Consider the following 16865-nt stretch of genomic DNA (forward strand, 5'->3'; position numbering starts at 1 on the left):
CCAATAATAGCTCTGTCTGGGAGGGAGAGACTCAAAGACATAGACAGTAGGCTATAGTCAGAAATTATTTGGTGTTGTTGACAGAAGTGATTAAATGAGAATCAACCAGGAAATACTCTATCCTGCTCTATGATTTATTGACATGTGAGTAAAAAGACTAGACCTTATCTGCAGGATGCTGAATCCTGAATCCAGATGTTCACTACATTCCTGGACTTAATCAAGTTGTTAAGGACCTGGACCTAAGCAATGTTTGGAGGTGGACATGAAGACATTCTGTCTAGATAAGGATCTAAGTAGCAGTTCAGATCCCCTCCAACTATTATGTTTGAAATACTGGCATCATGTAGGAGGTTGGAAAACTTCCTTAAAAAGTTGGGATTATCCACATTTGGACTGTAGATATGAAGGAAGGTTAAGATAAATTAATTAATAGTACCAGAGGCCATAATTTATCCCAAGAAAGTTGGAATGGAGTATTTTTCTTAAAAAGGATAGCGACACTACTGGCATTAGAAGTGAATAGTCAGTGATATATCGGTGATATCCAACTATGCCTCAGTTTGCATTGCTCAGTTGCCCAGATATGAATCTCCCGCAGGAATATCACATCTGCAGACAAAGATTTGAGACATTCTCCCTCTTAATGACATGGCTTAGGCCTTTAAAGTTCCACGAGACCACGCTGATATCTCTGCCTCCTGTCCCATTATCATGGGACCCCTGCATCTTCTGGCAACAAAAAGAACTTCATAAGTGAGAACATGCACCTTGATAGATGTAGATCAGTTGGCAGCAAAAGAAAAGCATCGTACAAAAACAGATAAACAACTAAACAAAAAATTTGTCTGAGCCACATAAAAAAAACAAGATTTCCACTCACCCACCCTGCCTTGTGCCAACCCGAGCCTGGCACATAGCATCCCATATTATCCCAAAATGAGCTGCTATAACTGTGGCTCCTTTTCCACCAAAGATTAACCAGTGCCGGTTCGGTGCTGGTGCTAGAACCTGTTTGGTTTTCCACAGATGGACCCAAGTTGGTGCTGCGTCATTACGTCATATAAAATGCAACTGATACGCCACCTTGAGAAGGAAGGAAGAAGTGGAAGAAGAGCAATAACTGTCTGGCACATAATTTTTTGTTTACCATAAATTGTATTTGATCAATAAAAATGAACCTAAATGGTAAAGCAGTTAACTCTGACTTTTGGTTTTATTAAAGTTTGGGTTAGAGTCAAATAAGTAAGTTTGGTTTTAATGGAGCACCGAATGCAGTGCAATTATATATACACATATATTTATGTATATTTAGAAAACACTGCATATTTTACAAAGCAAGGCACATTAATTATAATATTTATAATATGTATCTGTTGGGATTATTATTATTCATTACTGATACATCTTTGTAGTCTCCATTAAGGACCCCATGCTCCCCATCACTCCAACCACTGCACTGCTGTTCTTCTGTTTTCAGGCTTTGCTTTGCAGCCAGTGAGAGGTAAACTTTCTCCCCGTCTTCCTGCAGCTTCTCCTCTGTCTTCTCCAGGTGTTCCAGCAGCTCTGCATCAGAGTCCCGTTTACCTATTTCACAGCACAAAAAACTAGTCAATATAAACATCACACAAAAGTACAGAAAATTACTACCATGATTGAAGGTGTCTATAAATACATTTGGTAACCACAACGCGTCACTGTGGTACATAACAGCTTCAGCTGACAACTGCTTCCATGATATTCACATTTCTACCTGGTTTGTTATACCAAGAAAAAGAGGACGACGAGAACTGAAAAGTGCACACAACAAGCATCAGTGTTTCCTCAGTTTCCAGGGACTTTAACTCTTTTAGAAACAAGAAAGAATCATAGTTTGTGTTCACCCCACAGTATATAACATGAGAGCTGTGCTTGCATGGCCTAAAGGTAGGGAAAGTTTCTTCATTCACAGGACAGCACAGGTCACATGATACATTTGTTTGGCTACTGTTAGCAACTGTTAGCGGGTTAGCATGGATAACAGAACAGATCAGCTTAAAATGATTCACACTCAATCTATAACATGTCTATTTAAAAAGGCCCTACATTACACCAGATTCAGTGGCATCAGAGGGACGTAGCCCCGGATGATCGGTGTGCCGGCCGATCTCCACAAACAGAATTTAGTCATTCAAAATATGGGTTGTTTTTCTAAGAGGGGGGGTCGCCCATTGCTACTACAATTAAGCTCAATTTTATTATCCCTGAAACCTTTTTTCAGTCTTTATAAGCTATTTATGGTCGACGGTTCGACAGGCTTTGGCCAAATGGCCCCCTCTAGTTTGTCTTCAAGATAGCGCTGTCCGAGGCAGCCTGTTGTAGCAGCTCTGGGTATTTTCTGTTGATTTTGTATTTTCTTGTATTTTTAATTTATCTATTGCGCTTGTTGTTTGCTTTTTATTTGTTATTCTTCTGTAAGCACAACAGAGGGATGCATTTCAAATGCATTAGGCATTTTTCACTCATTTTAATTGCACTCTGGTCTCTCTGGGTCTCTGGGAGCTATGCCTGCAACTCTACAGACATTATTTACACCCGCAGCCAGCTGATGGCCCCGAGGTACCCGGCTCTCTTGGCCGGAGAGAGACCCATCATACCAGAGTAGCTTAAAAGAAGACAGTGAGGTGGCAGAGCGGGACTTAAATAGAGGTTGAAGAAGAAAAACACCCCAGGGCCTTCATCATCATCACAAGTGACTTCAGCCCTCTCCCTCTCATCTATACTCCCAACCTTCTACCACTTTGTAACATGCGCCACCCGTGAAAAAAAGGCTCCGATGTGATGAGGTAGACGATAAGATGCATGTGAAATATATGTTATAAGTAATAAGACACATGAGCAGTAAACAATATTTACTGTGCGTGACAACATAAAGTCAGGGTGCAGGTACAGGTCGTTGTTACAGACTATCAGCTGTTCAGGAGTCAGGATGGCCGAGGGAAAGAAAGAGTTTTTGAGTCTGGTTGTCCTGCATCTCATTTAAGAAGAGCATGCAAAAGAGTAAACATAAAATATAAACTATAGGTAAAATATAAGTAAAGTAATCTATGTACATAATGTGCAGCGTGCTACATAAACTGTGCAACATTCAGCACTGAATGATTAATTGTGCAAAAAAAGAACTGTCATGAGGTAGACGGTATGATACGTGTGCAAATACTGAATAATAATAATAAGGTGCATTGATAATGTAAACAGTCAGTATGTGTAAATGTACAGTCCATTGTTACAGACTCCAGTCTGCTGTTAACTGTTAAGGAGTCTGATGGCTGAGGGAAAGAAAGAGTTTCTGAGTCTGCTAATCCTGCATTTCATACTCCTGGATCTCCTCCTGAGGGGAGACGAGTGGACAGTCCATGTTGGGGGTGGGTGAGGTCTCAGATGATGGACTCTGTGTTGGTAGAATCTGTGCAGAGAGGCCAGCGGAGTCCTGGTGATCCTGGACGCAGTCTTCACCGCTCTCTGCAGGCGTTGGCGGTCCGTGACAGTAGAGCTGCCGTACCACCGTACCGGTGATGCAGCTGGTCAGGATGGACTCAGTCACGCAGAGAAGTTTCTGAGGATCATGCCGAACTTCCTCAGCTTCCTCAGGAAGTCCAGCCGCTGCTGAGCTCTCTTCACCAGCGGTTAAAGCGTCAAAGCGGTTAAAGAAGATGTTCAGCCTGTTTGCTTTTTCCGCTATCCCCCCCGCTGTTATGGTCTTTGATCTGAAGCCTGTGATGGTGTTGACACCATCCCAGACCTCCTTCAAATGGCTCTCACTCAGATTATCCTCCACCTTCCTTCTGTAGGTGTCCCTCGCCACCTTCAGGCATTATTTCACCTCCCGCTGTGCTAATTGCATTGCACCATACACTGTGAGATTAGTTTCTGTGGCTGCGGCAAAGTTCAAATCCTCGTCTTCATCTCTTGATTTTGGTGTTCCACAGGGATCTGTTCTGGGTCCTTTATTATTTATTTTATATTTGCTGCCTCTGCAGCACATTATGGGATATTTTAAAGATATTTCTTATCATTGTTATGCTGATGATATTCAGCTTTTTATTTCTTTTAAACCTCAGGATGTTTTTAAGTTTCAGATCTTGCTTTGGTGTTTGGATGCTGTGAGGAGCTGGATAAATGACAACTTTCTTCTACTTAATGATGTAAAAACTGAGGTCCTTGTTTGTGCCCCTGATAGATTTTTCCCTGAGATGGCTGAGAGTCTCGGCCCACTTGCCTCATGTATTAAGCCCTCGGTTAGGGACCTTGGTGTAACCCTTGACCCTGCACTGTGTTTAGATGCTCATATAAAATCACTTGTTTGATCTATTTTTTTTTGTCATCTCAAAAACATTGCCAGGCTGAGTCCAATTGTTTCACCAACTGAGATGAAGATGATCGTCCATGCCTTCATCTCAGCCAGACTAGATTACTGTAATTCCATCTTCACTTGCTTAAGCAAAAAATCTCTTGACCGTCTCCAGATTGTTCAGAATGCTGCTGCAACGTTGATAACAAAATCCTCCAAATTCACTCATGTTACTTCATTACTTATCCAGCTGCACTGGCTTCCCATTTATTACAAAGTACACTTTAAAATTCTGGCTTTACCTTATCGAGCCCTGCACAAGCACCTGATTATATCAAAGACCTTGTACAGCCCTATGTGCCAAGCAGATCCCTGAGATCAAGTGATGAAGGTCTGCTGGTTGTTAAACCAACACGGCTGAAAAACTAAAGGTGACAGAGCCTTCGTAGCAGAGGCACCTTCTCCCTCCTTCCTCCCCTTGCCTGAGATCTGTGGAGTCCATGATCTCTTTTAAAAAGCAGCTAAAACACATCTTTTAAAACTTGCTTTTACTTAGTTTTGTTTTTATTTTCTCTGTGTTATTGTGTTATTTTTTCAGTCCTTTTTTTTAAGCACTTTGTGATTTTTATCTTGAAAGGTGCTGTATAAATAAACATTTACTTACTTACCAGTAGCGTTAGAGAGAGGAACACAGTAATCTCCTTTATTACTTCATCACCCCCCCTTGTCTGGTCCCCAGGTATAAAAATCTGGTACTCAGGTATAAAATTTTGGTCCCCAGGTATAAAAATCTCTTCCCCAGGTATAAAACTTTGGTCCCCTGAACTGAACGTATCTGATGTTCCTTTATTATGAATGGAAGAACTGGGATAAGCACAGACAGCAGATAACAGTCCAGCCTGAAGTACCCAGCTCTGTTTCCATCAGGACCAGCAGATTTATGTGCTGGTCTTTCCACAGCATGTCTCTCTGATTGCAGCGCTCTCCTCAACCTTTCAATGCACCATGTTGTGTTCAAGCACAGAGGACTCATTCATGGAGCTCTGCAGCCATTTGGGTAAACATTCTACCTTTAGTTTGTCGTCCAGGAGCTGGAAGTGTGACTCTCTCAGTTGATGAATGGATAGGGGAGGAAAAAAAAAAAGAAACAGGAGTAGTATTGTTAACCTTGGTTCATCTACTTCAGCTGACTTTGCTGTTTCATGTTGGGCATTAATCAGTATAGGACAGTACAGACGTTCTTTAGTAGCGGAGCTGCAGACTCCTCTGACCCAACATGTGTTCTTTTATCAGTCTGTTGTGGTGACAGTGTGCAGTGTTCTGCAGTCTTTTACTCTGGACAATCAGCTTCAGCTCATTGATCTGGGCTTACACCTGTGGTTCCCAAACTTTTTCTGCAGGGCCCCCTTTTCATCAAGCCCCTCAATCCCACTACCACCACCACATGCACCATGATGCTTACAAAGGAACGTACGAAGAACTGAGCCACAAATTAGTCGTTAGTTTATTGGCTGCTACTTTGTCAACTATAGTTAAATCCAAGTTAGTGGTAGAAGGAACCATCCATTCCTCTGAAAATGTGAGGCGCTTAAACCAGGAAACTCTGCAAACTACAGTCATTTATTTCCAAAGGAATCATCAGGCCTGTCTTTGTGTTTAGGAGGAGACGTCCCCATGTGGCTTTTTAACTAGTTTGGCTTCATGCTGACAGATGCGAATGCATCTGCTCCATTACTCACCATTGACTATTACCATTACTTGACCATTATCTGGTCAAGCTGTTAAAATGACCTTATAATTAATGTATTATTCATTAGTCATCCTTTATTCCATTTATTCATTGATCATTATTACATTCATTAAATATTATCCATTATATATTCATTTTATCCACATTCATATTTTATTTGTCTTATACATTGTCTTTTCATGTTGTATCATGCTTATGTATTTTTCTGTTGGTATTTTTCTACAACAGAGCCCAAGGAAAAATATGTCTCATCATATTTTCTTGACTTTTTTTTTTTTTTTTTTTTTCGGTAGCTGGAATTTCTGTAGTTGACAGATCATCTTTTGCTACTTTCACAGATTTGTCTGTGTTTTGCCAGCAGTGCAAAAACTATAACTTTTATTTAGCCTTGCTGCACCACCCTTGTCATAACTCTGTATGGTCAAATGGTCAAATGTCAAATGTCTCTGTTTCATCATCTGTCATGTTGCTGATCTTCTACTGGGAATAAAAGATGAGATGATGGGATCTGAAAATCATTGCATCCTGTTTTTATATGTTTACACAACATCTCAGCTTATCTGGAATTGTGGTTATCTAACTATTAGTTACAAAGACGATGGGCTCAACTTTCAAATGGTTTTAATACACCAGCTTTAACCAAACACACTTTATTTACATTTTATCCCCATTTCTTGGAGTTAGGGTTGTAGAAATTTTACTTAACCAAACCAAGTCTCTTTAGAACATTTAAACCCCACCAAGACCACCAAAGTGCTTCAGAGAAAAAAAAAAATACAAAGGTAGAAGTTAAGTTTGCATCTCGGGGTGTTTTAAGTATAAATTACTACAAATGAGTGCAAGCGTGTTATTTTGGAACACATGGAATTTATCAACAACTAATTTTTACTATCTGTAAGACTGGTATGCACGGATATGAAAAATGTAGATTTTGTCATACTTAAACACAGTTTAGATTTTATTTGTTGAATGAAATTTGTAATATTTTATATGGAGGGTATAAATGAGAACTTGAGCTCCAAATGGGTCTCCAGCTCTAAAATGTCCTTCATGACCAGTTTATCTGGATTCTTTTCTTTCTTTTTTATTTTAATATTGGAAAAATCCAGGTGAGTGAATACTTTCCCAAGCCAGTGCAACTATTATAATTTTTTACTAATTTCTCACAAGTCTTGTGTTTCTCCCCTTGTTTTGTAGATGTAATTTCCCCAACACACTTCAACCCATACTTCAGACGGCTGACCTTCGATGTGTCATCTTTAGAGAAGAATGCATCCAATCTAGTGAAAGCTGAGCTCAGGATCTTCCGTTTTCAAAACACCCAGGCCCAAGTGTCTGAACAGCGCATCGAGCTTTATCAGGTAAAACACAGTGTCTCATGGAGATACATCAAAATGAAATGTTATATTTTTATGACATTTATTCTAAAGACAACAGGGGGATTACAACACTTGAAAGGCATTCAGAGCAAAGCACATGGTTACTAACAAAACAAAATAAACTCTTGATCAAAGCACTATTTTCTCTCCGAACTGTCTGACATGACATGCCTAAAATAACTGAAGTATGTTTACAACTAGCAGGGCTGTATGTATAATCCTGGTCTCTACAGAAAGCTGAGATGTGAGATTACAACAGAATCAAAATACGTGTTACTGTGCCAGAGTTAAGTCACCTGGAACAAAGAAGATAATGTAAATGTTGTCTTCACCTAAAAGAAAACTACATTACCTTAAGTGGAAACCAGAGGATAGCAACCCAGTTCATCCCAGAGTAAATTAGTCACAGAAATGTGTAAAGTAATCATAGGAATTAGTGAATTAATCCTAGGAATGAGTAAAGCAATTATTGAAATAATAAAGTAATCCTTGAAATGAGTACTTTAGCCTAATGAATGAAGAAAATAGTCCTTGGAATGATTAAAGTAGTCCTATGAATGAGTAGAGTAGTATTAGGAATGAGTAATCATAGGAATGTGTAAAGTGATCCTAGAAAAAAGTAAAGTAGTTCTAGGGAATGAGTAAAGTAGTCTTAGAAATTAGTAAACTACTCCTAGGAATGAATGAAGGAATCCAAGGAATGAGTAAAGTAGTCATAGACATGAGTAAAGTAACCCTAGGAAACAGTAAGTAGTAATAGGAATGAGTAAAGTAGTCCTAGATATTAGTTGTTAGGAATAATCAAGGTAATCCTAGGAAAGAGAAAAGTTATCCTAGGATTAAAAAAAGTAGTCCTAGAAATTAGTAAATTAGTCCTAGGAATCAGTAAATTAATCATAGGAATTCTCAATGTTGTCCTAGTAGTGAGTGAAGTAATCCTAGGAATGAGTGAAAAAATAGAAGGAATCAGTGAAGCAATCCCAAGACTGACTAAAGTAATCCTGAGTAATCCTAAACTAGTCCTAGGAATCAGTTAACTAATCATAGGAATTCTCAATGTAGTTCTAGTGGTGAGTGGAGTAATCCTAGGAATGAACAACGTAGTCCTTGGAATGAGTAAAGCAATGCTAGGAATGAGTAAAGTAATCCTAGGAATGTATAAAGTAGTCCAAGTCTATATTAGACTGCCCAAACCACCCTCTCCAGAATGAGTTCATTTTATTACCTTCTGGCCGTCGCTTCAAGGCCACTTTGGGGAGGACAAAGAGACTTAAAGTGTCATTTGTCACTACTGCTGTTCAATTGCTTAACAGCAATGGCCTAAGGTGACAGAGTTGTTTTATTTTGTTTTTAGCTGTGACTCTATTTAACTTATTTTAAGCTCATTTAATGTTTTTGAAGCTCATTTAATGTTTTGAATTGTGAGAATCTCTCTTTTTGACACATGCCTTCGGTTCTGATTTTGTTTGCTGATGTTTTGTTGTGATGTCTGTCCTATGTGTGTGTTTTGGCTGCGAAATCAATTTCCCTTTGGGGACAATAAAGAAATTGAATTGAATTGAATTGAATTGAAGGAATGAGTAAAGCAGTCCTAGAAATGAGGTTTGTTATCCTTGGAATGAGTAAACTAATCCTAGGAAAGAGTACAGTAATCCTAGGAATGAATAAAATAATCCTAGGAAAGAGTACAGTAATCCTAGGAATGAGTAAAATAATCTTAGGAATGTATAATGTAGTGATTTAGCATAATTAAACATTAAAGATGTTTATTAAAATTATTAATTTTAATAATTTCATAAAATTATTAATCATTAGTCAAAATATTGATTATACCTCGGGCACCACCACACAGATAGCTTTATACTAATCTAATGGCTCTGTGGACACTATTAGAGCTTAATTAATTAATTTAATGAATTAATCAATTCAAGATAGTCAAATTAATTAGTAATCAATCAATCAGTCTCAGACGCTTATAACATGAATTCCTGATTCGAAGGGTAAAATATCTGAATTTCACTTTTGCATTGTATAAATTTACCATATTGTACATAATCTCTTTAAATCAGGTCCAATTTATAAACCACACCACTGCTCTGTAAATACTTAAAACACACTTTTCATTATGTCTAATAACAAAACTCTCCTCAAAGTTCTCTGCATAACTGAGCACTGACATCAATTATAAAAGTATAATTCTGATTTGGATATGGTAAAATGAGTTGAAAAATAAAGGTATCACTGATTATGTTTAACATGTAATTCTTTTAATGAACAATCATTACAAAATAAAGTATTCTTGGTGATAAAACCAACAATTTTGTTTTTTCATGAGAATTTTTAAACAATCAGGATCATTACAAAAAACAAAAGTGCATTTAACAAGTGCTCTGAAAGATCATTTTAGGAGGAGGTTCTCTCCTTCAAGAAAAAAAATAACCGTAGAACATGACGCAGATATGTTTATCAAGTGAAAGCACAAATCTTAAATTTGAACATGAGAAAATCATTTCACATACATAAAACAAGTACAAAAATTAGTATTTTTGTTGTGAACCAGGACATCATTGTGCTTAATGCATATCAAATTAGAAAGGAGTATAAATAAAAAATGCTGTGTGAAAATGTAGACACATACATCAAACCTAAGCTGTTCAGCTTTGAAAAGCTTTATATCTACTGTATTAATGTTAACCTCCATAATTGTCTTTCACAATGTTGTTATAGTATTCTATAACCAGTCTTCTTTCTCGATAATCTGTTTTTTGACAGAAATAAATGCAAACTGACATTTGTTTTAGTGGCACACTGCCTTTGTACATTTTCCTGATATTGCCATCTTTATTCTTATAAGTCAAATACAAAGTTTTCTTCTGAAATATGTTACAAAGTAATAATATCTGTACACCAAAACATTTTAGATTCCTCAGTGCACATTTCTTCCATTTCTGAAAAAGATTTCACCTGGAACTTTATGTGCAATCTTATGCAATGTTCATGACATTGCAGCTGTTGCTGCTCAGTATAGTGTCGCGCTCCACACACAGCTCTGGGAAGGACAAGTATGTCCAAGGTAGCTCCAGGACTGGACCGCATGTATGTGCTACTGGCCGTCGTGCTACTCCATCTAAAGATGTGAAGAGAACTTCAGTTTATTAATACAAAGCACATCTGAGCCAGTTGTAAATCGCAGAAACTTTCTGAGACCTGCTTGATCCAGCCCTCTGTTGTACTGCTGTAAGTATCGCAGGCTCTGGCTTTCATCTTGCGTAGCAGGACTAGCATCCAATAATTTCAGAACCTTTCTTGCTGTAGGTTTCATGTTTTCATACATTTCTTGAATATTGTGTTGGCTCTTGAAGCCATGTGCAAATGTTATTCTCACAACTTCTGACATTTTATCAAGGGCATATTTTGGCTGTTGAAAGATAAACTTATGGGCAACATTTAAAGCATAGCTTTTAAGCTTTCTCTTGTTGGGATAGATTTAGCACCCATACGATCCAACAAATCAAGCAGTTCCTCATGCTCTTCACCAAAAAGATTCTCCAGCAAAGCCTTGTTCACAAGATCCCTCTCCTCTGGACTGTATGTACAAGAGGAGGGACTCAAATAGTAAGTCAGGTGACACCAAGTGCTCCCCAAAAATGATCCTGAAAACCCTTAACAAGGATTTGCCCAACTGCTTTCCATTCTTCCTCCTGCCACTTTGGGGAAAGTGATGGAACTCTCATGTCTTGCCCTTAAGCAGCACAGTCCAAAAACTCTGTCCAGAAAGCAGAATAGACATTTCTAGAGACTCCATCTGCATCTGCTCCTATTTCATCGCTAAAACTATATTTCAAAGGGCAGGTGAGAAGGTTGGGCTCTTTGAACTGTGTTATCAGTTCATCCATAAGCTTTGTCCTGTGAAGTTTAATGTTTACATTAACAATGTCATTTCCTGACAGCTCAGTGTTATTGTGTGCTTCACTATATGAAGAACTCACACCAGGTGTGTGGAACCCAGAGGCGAATGCGCACTGCTCAGTGACACCGGATGTAGACGGCACAGTGTTGGTTGCGAGAGACTGGATATTTGGACTGGCCAGGTTAAGGGCAGATGAATGAATATTAAGAATCAACAGAATCAGAATGTCAAAATGGACACAGAAGATGTTGGGAGTGCAATAGCAGATGTAGGCAGCTCAGTGGAAGTACATGTTGATGGCGCAGAGTTGTTTGAGATAGACTGGTTGACAGAACTCACTAAGTTCAGGGAAGTTGATGGCAGATTAAAACTCACAAACTCCCCTTCATCACTTGATAAAATGGGCAGGGTGTCATCCAGTTGCCATGCCAGAGGTTCACCAGTGTGGGGACCTATCGTGACCTCAGAGGAGTTAGATGAATGTGAGATATTGTTTTCATCTTCTGGTTCATTGTTCTCTATGTCTTCATCTGGAATATTGATGATTTCTGTGATTCTCGATTCCTTCAGTTCCCTTGTGCAAAGATAAAATCTTAACATTTCCATTTTGAGCAAGGAATATAGTTCTCCAACTGTCATGTCTTCATCTAATACTGCATCCTCTTGATAATCTAAAATATCAAAAGTGAAATCCTCCAGTTTTCCCTTTTTAGATCTTCCATTTGGAAAGAATAGTTCTTTTGCAACACTTAAAATGTCAGCGTTTTTTGCTTCCTTTGGCGAATCAACTCTCCTTGTTCCACCCCTATTTTTCTTGCGTTGCTGTTTTCCCTCATGTATCCATCCTAACTCAAACTTTCTGGTCTTTCTCTCGGCCAGTTCGTTATTCCGCATATATGCCTTTGGGTGTGTTTGAGTTGCATCAAGTTCTTCTTGGTCAGGGTTCTCTGGTACTTTGTCAATTCCCATCTTTCTTTTGAGTTTTTGAAGCAATGTTTGCTGCTGTGCATCTCTCTCACCTTTTCTAGGTATTCAGAACAAAATATTTGAGTGGCAATTCTGTCACGATAGATGGGAATGTAGGTGGCCAAGTTGTTATCATCCATGCTTTCAATAGCTGTTACGTCAATCTACAAAAAAAAAAAATAAAATAAATAAATATTCATGGTTATTTCAAACAGAAAAAGTAAATGAACTATTTTAAACCAAACTGAACAGTGGTGTACTGTACATTGCTGCAGAATGTATGATAGTATACTTGCCATATTAGCTACACTACATAATTCGTACCGAGAGGAGACACCCAACCCCAGAATAATAGTCATCAGTTCCGAGAAGGTCAGTTTTGGGTTTTACAGATATTATTGCATATCAGTAATTAAAATAGTTGATTATGTTAAGATAGAGCTGATATAAACAGTTTTTATTCACTTGCTTGTGAATACTAACATAAAATTTGGTACTGGTTTCTTAGTGTTGACATAAAACAAAATTTAAATAAACTAGGGTTGGGACTTGACTAAAAAAAATAACCTAATTAATTAGAGACTTTGTAATTAATAAATCTATTTTTAAATCACATAACAATATTTGCCCCAAAAGCAACTTTTTTATTTAAATAGAATGAAGTAGATGATAGAATCAAATAATAGACACAAAAATTAATACTGTAAACTCAGTGTCTGAAAAAATGCATTTAATTGCATTTCAATTAAAAACAGTAGAAAAAGAGATAGAAAATATCCCTGACCAAAATTAACAGACCTAAATTGAAAGTGTCATTTAAAGTACTTTAACTACTAGCTCCAGATCTTCTCTGGTTAAGACTCTACAACATGTTACTGTACTTTTAACCTTTTAAATGTTTTCATTCACTCTCTTCATTAATAGGAATTGATATCTGACAGTAAGCCAGGACGGGATCAGCCAGCAACAGCTTTGAGTCTGGTCGTGGAGCAGAGGTAAACATCTCCTGCTCTAGAGCTGGAAGCTGGGACTGATGCTGCGAAGGACCGAGACTGAGTGCTTTTGGAGGCCTGAGTCAGCACGGCAGACCATTGACAAGTGTAAACATGCGTGCTTTCACGTCAGTCTCCAAAAGGTTCCAGTATCACCAGAAAAAAAAGTCTCTAACTTTGTTTCTTTTAAAAATAGAAACGATAGAAGGGTCTGAAACAGTGCCCAAGCTCTGATGTGTGCATTGCTGTAATCGTACCGGTCTTGCGCTGACAACCGTTCCACGTTGTTTGGAACATAACCTGCATATAGTATTTGCATAGTATATAATACTACTTGCGATTAAGAAATGTGTTTTTGTTTAACTGATTAATTTTTTGTAATTAATTCGTAATTAACATCATAAAGTCCTACAATAAACCTAACTCTAGCATAACCCATCATCGTGTAGGACAAAAGTATACATTATCAATATGTTAGGCTTCCAAGCATGAAATCAAAGTGTATTTCATTTAAAGCTGGGTCTAGTTCCCTGTTGTAGATTGTACCACTGCACTGCAGGTCTACTCAGTGACAAAGGACTGTGTTAAATCACTACTAAATTCATGTAGGCCAAGCGCTTCATAAGTATGATTTACTCTGTCATGCTTCAGTGTAAAAATATGTTCCTCCGACATATTCCGACTTCTTAAAAAGGCATAGTGGCCGATAGATGGATGGAACTGTTCCCTTCAGGGGATCCTTCTGGATCAGGATTGTCTGGCCTTCAGTTAGCCATTCAGGGTGGGTCCCATCCTTTAGCAGCTGGGTCATTTGTGCTGCCAGGCCCTCATGGAGTGCAGTTAGCTTCTTCAGCTAGTAGGTGTGAACCATGTCAGGTCCTGGTGCTGTCCAGCTTTTCATACCTGAGACTCTTTGTTGAATGTCTGCCACCGTGATGGTTACTGGTTCTTGTTCAGGGAGGTTGCTGTGGTCTGCTCTTAGATCCATCAGCCACTGTGCACCGCTGTTGTGCGATGCCTCCTTCTCCCATATGCCTTTCCAGTATTGTTCAGTCTCCAGCCTTGACGGGTCTGTCCTGTTGTTATTACCCTGCAACTGAGAGTACACTTTGGCTGGTTGAGTTGAGAACAGCCGGTTTATTTGCCTTATTTCAATTTCTCTCGTATTGGGGCTCGGTGGCCAAGGCTTGGAGTCATTGTCTGGCAGCTTCTAGTGCTTCAGGTATGGGCATCTGGCTGTACCTCCTGGGTACCTGTTTTTTCATTGCACCTTTCTGGAGCTCCGATAGTTGGCTCACTTATCTCTGAGCTGGCTTGATTTTTGCCTCCAACTTCCTCTTCCATGGTGGATATGTATCTTTATGGTTGCTCTTTGGTTGATAGCCAAGCACCTCAAGGATCCCTGCTGCTGAGGTGTAGATCAGCTCATTGGTTTCAGTGATGGTCATTGTAGGAATTGTTCTCAAAGCTGCATTCACATTCCAGGAGACTTTCCGATGGTGCTTCACTCAGTCTCTGCAATTGGTGTCGGGGTTGCCTGATGTTAATTTTTGCCATGATCTTATCTCTTAGGTCAGTCGCTGCCTCGCTCAGCGTGATTGTCCTTATTGGGGCTTCGTACCCAATCTCTGGATGGGGAGTTGTAGTTAACTCCCCCCTGACCTTGCGTCCTGGCTTCCCCTTGCCGTAGCATTTGTGTTGTACCTCGTCAATCTCAAGCTGTGATAGCAGTTGCCGTCTGTGGATGTTGGAACATTGAGCTACTAGTTGTTTGGCAGTGAGTGTTGATTGTGGGTTTCGAAGATTCCATATTTCTCACATTCTCTGCATGTAACCCCTCTGACTAGGGTTACTGGAGTAGTAACATTCCAACGGAGCTTTGTTCTCGCCTCCCGTCCATTTCTGTCTTGTTCCAGTAGCCCATTTCTTACCAGGGTGCTCTGGTTCCACAGCACCTGATACAGACCTTGTTTGATTGGGCGACGTCTGAGCCGGTATGTCTCATGTTCCCTTGTCTCCCATCATATGAGGTAGGCAGTAGTGCAGAGGGTCTTGCCTAAGGACCCACACTAGGTGTTGGTAATTGCCCCTGCCGGGATGTGAACCCTGGTCCCCTACGTGAAAGTCAACATATATATATATATATATGCTTATAATAATCAATTAACAACAAACAGTAAGAAATGTCAAAAATTATTAAATTATCAATATCGCTTTAGGGACTCCGCTGGCGTTCTAGTTGCACCAGGAGGGTGAACCAGCTTAAAAGACAGTAGGAATAAAGCAGAGTAAATGAAAATAAAGCAAGACTAAAGAATGAAATGAACCCAAACAAAAAATTATAAAGAAATTAATATCTGGACTTTATAAAGTTTGGAATATGGGAAAATTAACTAACTAATGAGCAGCATATAGTTAATTTTGGTCGGAACATAACGGAGTAAACAGGAATTTGGTAAAGCAATTTAGAATAACCAATTGAAATAAAAAAAATAAACAAACGTTCTAACTAATCCATGTATTTCTTCTTACAGATCTGTTTTCGTTCTTTCTTCTCGATTCAAATCTGAACTTTTCCTTTTTCTCTCTTATTCTGAACTAAAATCTCTAAGGCGGGGCTTTGCACGGTTCAATCACAGCGTAGAATATTGGCGTGGTTGGGATTCATTTACATACAAAGACTGTAGGTTTCAATCACTATATATATATATATATATAGTGTTTCTGTCATTTAAGTTTTATACTTATTTTCCCATTTACCAGTCAACCAGAAAATGCATTATAAAACACATTTCATAAAAACAGATGAATATCCTGTTTGAAGGTGAGCACAACCTTAGATTATCATAGGAAATAAATTATTCATGTAAATATGAACACACACATTTATGTCATTTTACTGATAAAACAAATTATACTTGGAAATGCGGGACCAGGAAAGAAAGTTCATATTTACACTCATACATTATCAGTTTAGTCATGGGTATTTATGGAGAAAAGTTTCTGTAAGTTGTTTCTGTGGACCACAGTAACAAACCTTAAAAACTGCCACTAGGAGTTGTTGCTCCATGGTAAAAATCTATTTAATTGTAACTCTGTAATGGGACATCGCTGAAAACCCGTTCAAATTACCATTGGTGGTTTCCTGATATGTAGAATTATTTTGAACATTCATTATCACATAAATCAAACATTTAATGCAGTTTAAGGAATATAGTTTAAAACAGTACTGCAAGAGAAAAATGGTTATTCCTGACAGTCTTAACAGAACCCAGCTGTGAAAAGAATGTTATCTGGAGTACCCAGACTGTGGGAGACGTCCGGGTTGTTTGATTTGCAGGTGAGAAACACCTGGAGGAGACAGAGCATTTGAAAGGGGGTGCAGATGGCTAAGTGTTAGGTGTTAGGTCTCAGTTCTGGGTTTAATCAACGTAGAGTGTTTCTCAAGGTTTTTTTTAAGCTAATGAAGCCTGAGTGTTCTCCTTCTTTTTTTTATGTTGCTTCACGAATCAGACCCTCTCGAATGAAAGAGGGGGTG

The 16865-nt window shown here is 38.7% G+C and overlaps 1 protein-coding gene across 2 annotated transcripts in view; it reads left to right on the top strand.

Moving 5' to 3' along the window:
- Positions 1 to 16865, top strand: part of tgfb2 (transforming growth factor, beta 2) — a 117851-nt gene that overhangs the window by 37367 nt on the left and 63619 nt on the right. For both annotated transcript variants that reach the window (XR_006010800.1, XM_041988182.1), the window contains exon 2: positions 7278 to 7441. Coding sequence is in view for 1 of the 2 variants with exons in the window: in XM_041988182.1 (XP_041844116.1) it covers positions 7278 to 7441 (164 nt within the window). In the remaining variant the exon portion in view is untranslated. The remainder of the gene's footprint in view (positions 1 to 7277; positions 7442 to 16865) is intronic.

Source organism: Melanotaenia boesemani, chromosome 6, assembly GCF_017639745.1.
Source record: "Melanotaenia boesemani isolate fMelBoe1 chromosome 6, fMelBoe1.pri, whole genome shotgun sequence".
Lineage (NCBI taxonomy): Eukaryota > Metazoa > Chordata > Actinopteri > Atheriniformes > Melanotaeniidae > Melanotaenia > Melanotaenia boesemani.